The sequence below is a fragment of the Equus asinus genome, chromosome 7 (genome assembly GCF_041296235.1).
Source record: "Equus asinus isolate D_3611 breed Donkey chromosome 7, EquAss-T2T_v2, whole genome shotgun sequence".
NCBI lineage: Eukaryota > Metazoa > Chordata > Mammalia > Perissodactyla > Equidae > Equus > Equus asinus.
Genome location: NC_091796.1, coordinates 79,268,194 through 79,277,489, shown reverse-complemented (window position 1 = coordinate 79,277,489; position 9,296 = coordinate 79,268,194). Strand labels below are relative to the sequence as shown.

The window sequence follows — 9,296 nt, the reverse complement described above, 5'->3', positions numbered from 1 at the left end:
CCCAACATGGTCTTGGACAAATTGAGATATAAAGTCACCGTACTCTGAAGTTTTGTTAGCTTTGATTTACCTTTTTACTATGGAGATTTTCATACCACCTATATGAATTGATATATAATGAAAACCCAAGTACGTATCATCCAGCTTTAACAATTATCAACATATGGTCAACACTGTCATATCTATACTCCCTAACTTCCCACTATTCACTGAAAGCAAATCCAGAGCATTTCCTTGATTCGTTAATCACTTTTTCACCACTCGATTCTTTCTGTCTCTCACTTTCCTTAACCAATCCTGCCACCATCCCCATCCTTCTTTTTATTTTCACTTTCAGCACTTCAGCTCTGATGGTTCACCTCTGCCAGGACACAGATCCTTAAAGCTCAGCTCTACACAATGGCCAGCTCAGATGGAGGAGGCAGACCACAGTGCCTCCCGCTCTTTTCCTCTGGACACTTGGCTCCATAATGGCAGCTCCATAATGGTGGCTGGTGAGGCTGAGGTGTCCATGAGAGTTGTTCTCCTACTGCTCTGGCATGGCTTGTCTCTGTTCCCTACTGACCTCTCCCAGGCTGGGTCCTCCCAACACCTCAGCATCTTAGAAGTGGTGATCCCCTTGAAGGTGACCAACAGGGGCAGAGGCGCAAAGACTCCAGTCTGCCTCTCCTACAGCCTGCAGTTTGGGGGCTGGAGACACATTGTCCACATGAAGGCCAAGAAGCTCTTGGTTTCCAGACATCTCCCGGTGTTCACCTACATGGACCAGCACGCTCTCCAGCAAGATCAGCCTTTTGTTCCTGATGACTGCTACTATCATGGTTATGTGGAAGGGGTCCCTGAGTCCCTGGTTGCCCTCAGTACCTGTTGTGGGGGCTTTCGAGGAACGTTACACATAAATGACCTTACTTATGAAATCGAGCCCATCAGGCACTCTACCACATTTGAACACGTGGTTTATACGGTAAACACTAATGAGACACAATTCCCATCTATGAGATGTGGCTTAACAAAAAAGCAAACAGCACACCAACAGTTGGAATTTGAAAAGGCTGAGAAATCAACTCTGAAACAAAATTCTACTGATAACTGGTGGACCCACTCATGGTTTCTGGAGCTGGCTGTGGTGATAGATCACAATTTCTTCATTTACTCCCAAAGTAACTTCTCAAGAGTGCAGGAGGATGTATTTCTTGTCGTCAACATAGTGGATTCCATTTATCAGCAGTTGGGTACTTATGTGATTTTGATTGGGACTGAGATTTGGAATCATGGAAATGTTTTCCCAATGGTAAACATAGAACAGGTTCTGGAGGATTTCTCTCAGTGGAAACAAATCAGTCTTTCCCAGCTACAGGATGATGCTGCACATATTTTCATAAAAAATTCACTTATAATTGTACTTGGTATAGACTATGTTGCAGGAATATGTCATCTTCCTATTGATTGTGGCATTAATAATTTCCAAGGAGACCCCTGGTCTCTTTTTGCCATCACACTGGCCCATGAGTTAGGTCATACTTTGGGTATGCAACACGATGAAGAAGTCTGTTTGTGTGGACAAGGTGGTTGCATCATGAATGCTGTCAGAGTGCCTGCGGAGAGATTCACCAATTGTAGTTATGCAGATTTTACAAAGACCACTTTAAACCAGGGATCATGTCTGCACAGTCCTCCAAGTCCAGGGGAAGTCTTTATGCTGAAGCACTGTGGGAACAGCGTGGTTGAAGGAGAAGAGGAATGTGACTGTGGATCTATAAAGCAGTGTGAGCAAGATCCCTGTTGCCTGTTGAACTGCGCTCTGAGGCCTGGGACTGCTTGTGCTTTTGGGCTTTGTTGCCAAGACTGCAAGTTCATGCCATCAGGGGAACTCTGTAGACATCAGGTCAACGAATGCGACCTTCCAGAGTGGTGTAATGGGACATCCCATCAGTGCCCAGAAGATGGATATGTGCAGGATGGGATTCCTTGTAGTGACAGTGCTTACTGTTATCAAAAGAGATGTAACAACCATGATGAGCAGTGCAGGGAGATTTTTGGTGAAGGTGCACAGAGTGCATCTCAGAATTTAGCTATAAAGAAAATCAACTCGCAGGGAAGCCATTTTGGCCACTGTGGTGTAAATGGCACGACATACCTAAAATGTAATACCTCAGATATCTTTTGTGGGAGAGTTCAATGTGAGAATGTGGGAGATATTCCCCACCTGAGAGATCACTCTGCTTTGCGGCACAGTCACATCAATGGTGTCACCTGCTGGAGTATTGGCTACCATTCAGGGATGGACATGCCAGATGTTGGCGAAGTGAAAGATGGCACCATGTGTGGTCCAGGAAAGATCTGCATACGCAAGAAGTGTGTCAGTCTGTCTCTCCTGTCACAAGTCTGCCTGCCTGAGACCTGCAACATGAAAGGGATCTGCAATAATAAACATCACTGCCATTGCACCTATGGGTGGTCCCCACCCTACTGCCTGCACAGAGGCTATGGAAGTAGTGTTGACAGTGGCCCAGCATCTGTCAGAAGAGGAGTTTTCTTGCCACTCATTGTGATTCTTAGTTTGTCTGTTTTTCTTTTACTGTTGACTGCTTTATTTATGTACCATAGAAAACACTTTGGTCCCAAGGAGACTAAGGCTCACTCTTCAGGATAAGAAAATACCTCTAATTTGACATCCTGTGCATTATTAAGTTTTAGTCTCTTGGCAATAGAAGTGTACTACCTGTCTAAAACTGAGCACATTTCTGACAGTTTACAAACAAATGCAGAGAACTTCCCTTCTATCAGTATCAGAAACATTGCCATCAAGCAAAGGCATTTGCTAACATCCTCATATCTACAGTTCATGGTTGTAAGTAGCAAAGAAAGCTCCATTTCCCCCCTGAATTGGTTCCCCTTGTGTTTCTTGAGCACAGATATGACTCATGGGAAAGGCAGGAGACAGACATGTGAGGACCCAGGAATGAGTTTTGCCTCTCTTTGTTTACTCCCAAAGTAACTTCTCAAAGGTGCAGAGGATGTATTTCTTGTTGTCGACATAATTGATTTCATTTGTCAGCAGTTGGGTACGTGTGTGATTTGGGACGGGATTGGGATTTGGAATCATGGAAATGTTTTCCCAATGATATGCATAGAACAAGCAGAAACTGCAGGTTCACACCATCAGGGGAAGTCTATAGACATCAGGTCAATGAACGTGACTTCCAGAGTAGTGCAATAGGACATCCCATCAGTGACCAGAAGGTGGACATGTGCACAACGGGATTCCCTGTAGTGACAGTGTCTACTGCTATCAAAAGAGATGTAATAAAGTTGGGAAAATTACTTAAATTTTCTAACATTCTTCTCCAAAATCGGAAAAGGAGCGTGATAATAATGCTTGTCCCACCCAACCTCTTGGGTTTATCTGGTAATGGAAAGAGAGGAAGAAATGAATTCTTGTTAAAGTGTAAGCAAATTGTTGTTTGTTTAATAAACTCTCCTGACCCTGTTCCTACTGTGCTTCCTGGCTAAGCTTGTCTGCTCTAACTCTTCACCTTAGTTTGGCAGTATGGGTATCCTCTTGGAGGATTTGCTTTGAATACCAGAATATAATCTCCATGAAGGCAGGGTTCCTTTTATCTGTTTTGCTCACTGTTGTATTCCAACACCTAGAACAGTGCCTAAAGCACAATAAATATCTGATTGAAGTAATTAATTTGAATAGATTACTAATTGCATAAAATTAATTAGGAAAAGTAAAAATAAGACTTTGGTCCTCTTTTTGAAACTGCTGCAGCTCTTGCTCAAAATTGAACTTTGAATATTTAAAATATGTGTATTGTAATGCTCCCTTTGGTACTTGCCCTTCACCAGTGTCTTTGTCCCCAGTTTGTCTTCTCCTCAGTCTATTCTCAGCGTTTGGGGTAATCCTGTCTCTTGTAAACACATATCTAATCAGATATCCCCTATATATTTTCCCAATAACTTCTGAATGCCACTCTTTGTACGCTGTGTCAAATGACCTTTTTGATATCATTTTCCATTATGCTTTGCACACTTTGCATCCTCTGGCTATTTTCTGTTTTGAATATACTTGACTGTGTCTTGTCTCTGTACATCTGTACATGCAATTCCCATCCCCCAAATGCTATTTACCACCTTCCCTCACCCCCTTGCCCTAGAAAACTCCAATTTTTTTCTCTCAATGAAGATTAAACATCAAATCTTTGGAAAGGCATTTCCTTGTGAAATGTTAGGTGTTCCACTTGTGTGCTCCTGTCACTTTGTGGTCATCCCTTTGATGCACTCTAGGAATAGATGAAGAGAGAGGTGAACAATGTACCAGCCAGGGATAGAAAGAAGAAAGGCCATCTAGTGGAGCCAATGAAACATGGAAGCATGAACCAAGACAATCTGATTAAACTTGGTTTTAAAAGACAAATCAGAGAAAGAGTCACATGTTTTAAGTATACACGTCCATATGGAGACAAAAGGCAACTGCTCCAAGTTATTCTCTTTTGAATATGCTTTTTGTAAAAAGAAAAAACAAGTTAAATTTGACTATAGTCAAATTTATCAATCAATTCTTCATATTTACTGGGTTTTATATTTTTCTTTGAGATTACTTTGAGAGAATCCTTTTTATTTTCTGGGATTGTGTTGGCTTAAATCTGGATTTATTTTGCTGTAAGGAATGAAATGGGAATCCAACCATGTTTTTTCAAATGGCTAGCCAGTTGTCCCAATACTCTTTATTGAATAAGCCATTGTTCGCTGCTTTACTGGTAAATTCAGATTTTGTATTATATTTTAAAGCTAACTTGTTAGAGTCACATTATTTTACTTGTAAATTTTTACAAGAAGCTGTACTTTTTGCAATATTTCTGATTGTAGGAAAAGCTGCATTGTTATTTTATGTTGGTTGAGTTAATTAGGGCTGGATCAGTCAAATACAGTAGTCCTCCCCTTGTCCGAGGGTGTACGTTCCAAGACCCCCAGTGGTACATTCCAAGACCCCCATCCTGAAACCCTGGACAGCACAGAACCCTATAGACTACATTTTTTTCTATACATACATATCCATGATAAAGTTTAATTTATAAATTCGGCATAGTGATATCGACCCTGATATCAGTTTCCCCACATTAAACCCAGCATATATGAGGTTAAAACCAAAACGCTCATTCCCTGCTTACTCTCTGGCTTCCTGGCTCCAGAATCCACTCTCCTCCATGGAGAAAGACACCATCAAGGACAAGCACCTGGATCATCTCCTCCCCGCAAAGAGATACAGGTTGGTGGGAAAGCTGCTGACCAGCAAGGTCACGGGCTCCCTCCTCTCTGCGAGTGTCTCAAGACCAAAGACAGGCTGGTGGGAAAGCTCCAACCAGCAAGCCCATATGCTCCCCCTCCTCTACCTAAAACCCCAAATAAAAACCCTTCCTTTTAGCTTTTTGGGAAATTTGGGATTTCAGTGTTAGCTGCCCTCTCTCCTTGCTCAGTGCTGTGCAAAAATAAAATTCCTACTTTCTTCCACCACACCCAGTGTCAGAGGTTGGCTTGCTGTGCAACGGGTGAGCAAACTCACTTCAGGTTCGGTAACAATTTGGCGACGCAGACGGGACAATGTCCTAGGTGGACGTCTCACCTGTGGCACACTGGCCTCTGGCTAAAGGCCTCTCTTGGAAGCTGTCCTGCAGGTGCCTGAGCCCCTTGTCTCAGGGACAGCCCCAAGCGACTGGCTGCTAACCAGACGTCGTTGGCCCACAGCACTTTTGCGTTGGTGGTGGAAGAAACTAGGTTTAGGACTTAGGAAGACGTCTCTTGTAAGTAGCTGGTAGTTTTTGTTTTTGTCTTTGTGTTAACCTTTTCCAACAGGAAAGGCTGAAAATAATGGGTACCTTGGCAGCCCTCTGGGCTCCATTTGTTTTGAAGTCACCGCGATGCCCTGGCCAAATTTTGGTAAGTCCCCCAGGTGTGCACAACCAAGGTCTCTTGTCCTTGCTCATTTGGGAAGATTTGCATAGCGGATCTTCATTTGTTGGGCGCACACCGAGTGTTGGACATGGACTAAGCTGGGACTAGAAGCACTTTGGTTTTCGGTTTTGGTCTTTGTTTTGGCTTCTGTTTGTGGCCGAGGATTTTTGGGAATGCGCACTTGTTTGGTATTTGTTGTTGTCTGTCTGTTTATCTGTCCTTTTAAAAGTGTTAACATGGGAGGTGCTGCATTTATTCCACCTAAGAGCCCCTTGGGAAAAACTTTGGCTGATGGTCAACCTATAGCTATAAGGCAATGTCTAAAGAGGGATGCTTTTCTTTTGTAACACCACGTGGCCACAATATTCTTTAGACTCTGGAGAGACAAAAATGGCCAAACGATGGATCCTCAAGTTGGGAAACTTTTTAGAGAGCTCTTATGGTAAACAACTATTTTATTGGTACCTATGGAAAGACCAAATTAAGAGGAAACTACAATGACTAGTCTTAAGAACTTAATCAAACTTGGGGTCTCAGCTTCTCGTAGTCTTACAGATGCTAATAAAAATGTTAAGTTAACAAAGAGAAATCAGAAAGGGAAGAGTCACAGGACTCATCCCAATGGGATGAATGGATCAGATATAAATGAAGTTAAAACAAAGGTTGTAACAAAACACTGCTTAAGGTTGGATGGGCTAAAGGGACCCCCCCATTTGCTCCCCAACATTAAAGGACATCAGACAAATCTGTTCTATTTACCCCAGTTGGAAAAATTTAAAAGGTCAGGAGGCAAAAATCAGAGTGAGAAACCTGACCAACAATTGTTTGGGGCCACAGTTAGGCTACTAAGATTAATAAGACTATAAAGATTAAAGTATTTAAGCTAATAATATATGAAGAGGTTATGTCAACATTGCCTGGATGTTTTCTTTGGGAATAAATGTTATGTCTAACTGGGAATGCTTCCGCTGAACAATATTGTAATACCAAAACTTATTAATAAAATTCTAATGTAAAGTATAATTAAAAGTATAAGCATTAGTAAAACTAAGATAAAGTTTTGTAAAAATTGATATATTTAAACAGGCGAATTTCAGTTCACCCAAACTGATGTATGCAATTGGAAAAGCCAGCGCAAAAACTGGGAGCCTGTTTTAATCTTTTGAGGCTTCTAAATAAAATTAGAAATGCTTTACTGCCTCTTTAAGAGAAAATAATTAAATAATTAAACATGCCAGCAGCCAACCCAAATCCGCCTCTTTTGTCTACTCTCCTGCTGAGCTTCCCAGCAAGGTGAGCTTTGCTTCAACTGCCCCAAAATTCCTGATCTAAAATTGAACAAGTGAAAATAAGTAAACTTCTGAGATAATTTGGAATTGTAATGGCCATTCTGAAAACCTGTTTCAGAAGAGGATTCAAAATCTCTCATAATGGAATGCAGTCTTTAATGAATATGCAAAAACTTCTAAGAGACAAAGTTATTTAACATGATACAAAATGATCTTTGATGAATGAAAGCCTGTTTAAGTTTACTGTTTTCATTTCAAATGAACATGTCCTCAAAGTTATCAGCATTGGCTATAATGCAGACATACAGCCTGGGTTTACTGTTCAAATGAGTTCATGTCATGTCTGTTACAAAATTTATCAGCAAAACTTGTAACTCAGTATAATAGCTAATTTTATTTAATGTCTCATGGAGTTTTTGTAGACGATCTAAATATGATTGTTAAGAACAGGTAAACTAAATAAATGTAAAAAAATAAAAGTTTTTGGAAAAACTTTTTAACAATAATTATATGTATAATAATTATATTATAATATACATACTTAAAACAGCTGAGGATGGTAGTTAACTGCTGTAATGTCACATGAAGTTTTTAAGAGTAATTATTAAAACTGGGTAAGAGTTTTAAGTACAATAATTATGTTTTATAGTCTGCATACTTAAAAAACAGCTTCCAAAATCTTTTTGGAAACAAATTTTATAGCTTTACTAAGTTAAATTAAATAATAACAGTTTATTGGGTATCTAGATCATTTCCACATAAGATAAAATATTAAAAAAATTAAAGGTTAAATACTAAGCATATATTTATCTGCCTCTGGTTTCTTATATCAAATAGACTGAAAAGTGCTTAGGTTTACTGATAAACAGGTTTTATATATGCTGAGAAATTTTCTATGAGAAAACATATATTTCTAAAAGGTCTATATACAGGGAAAGTAAAATATATGTTTTCAGTAAAAAGATATAAAGAATGGAAATATTTTTGTTTCTTGAGTTGAGAAAGATAAATTTGTCCTAAAGTGCTGGACAAATTCTGAATGTAAAAAAGTAACCAAAGGTTTGTAAAAATAAAGCCCTAAAGAGATTCATGTATGGTCAAGTTGGCCAGGATTAAAGTAAATCCAATTAAGTAAATAAAGTTATATGTCAAAAGTAACCAGGTACAAAATTAAAACTTGGTTTCCTCTTTCTTAAAAGGTTAATTTTCCTAAATTTTTAATCTGCTCTTGATAAAAAAATTAGAAAAAGGCTTTTTTTTTTACTATTTTAACTCTGTTTCCCTTGACTATTTCTGTTGTCGCTTTGAATAGATACCTGAGCATGGTTTTGCAGCGAGCTTTGTTTCCTATCTGAACAAATGTTTTAAAACTTTTAATATTTTTGACAAGCTTCCCCCCACACACAAATATTCAAGTCTTAAATAAAAGCTTTCTTTTGACCTGGAAGAGGAGGGAGAGTTTCTCTGGGGATTTTCAGAGGGCCCCTGGGACTTCTCGGAGAAATTTGCTCTCTTCCTATAAGAAAAGAATGCTAAACTAATAGGGCTTATTTTTCATGTTAAATTACATGAGAAGCATTGTCAAATAAGTAATGATAAACTTTCTTAAATGGTATTATATAAATGAGTATTATTGATATAAATATTTTAAAAATTATCTGATCTGTTCTGATTGTCAGCTATAATCCTGGTTATTATCTCAAAATGTTACATATCACAGACATGGTCAAATGTCTTTGTCAGTTACCATTTTTAAATGTTTTGTTATTTATAAACAGTGGCTGTTTCACTTTGATGTTTTTAAAAATATGTTTCATCTTCAGAGAAATTCATGCAAATGACTCTGACACTCTAAAATACAGGTTTTGAATAAGCGTTCAGATTGTAAAACTAAACTAGGTAAAAATTACAGAACTCCAACAGAGAAACTGATGACCTCACAAACTGCTGACAGAAGATTAAGATCAAGAACCAGTTACACAGGACAGAATAAACTGATAGGGATGATTACAATTTTTTATGACTTTTTCATTGAGATATTGCTGATTT

General features: G+C 39.1%; 1 protein-coding gene across 1 annotated transcript; it reads left to right on the top strand.

The window, feature by feature from the left end:
- Nucleotides 1–484: 484 nt before the first annotated feature.
- Nucleotides 485–2,653, top strand: LOC106824081 (disintegrin and metalloproteinase domain-containing protein 21-like). Its single transcript, XM_044773140.2, has one exon. It carries the CDS (start codon nt 485–487, stop codon nt 2,651–2,653), a length of 2,169 nt encoding a protein of 722 aa, XP_044629075.2.
- The last annotated feature ends 6,643 nt before the right edge of the window (nt 2,654–9,296 follow it).

What these genes read in the sequence shown, in the direction of transcription:
- LOC106824081 (XM_044773140.2), top strand. Translation starts at nt 485, where the DNA reads ATGGTGGCTGGTGAGGCTGAGGTGTCCATGAGAGTTGTTCTCCTACTG.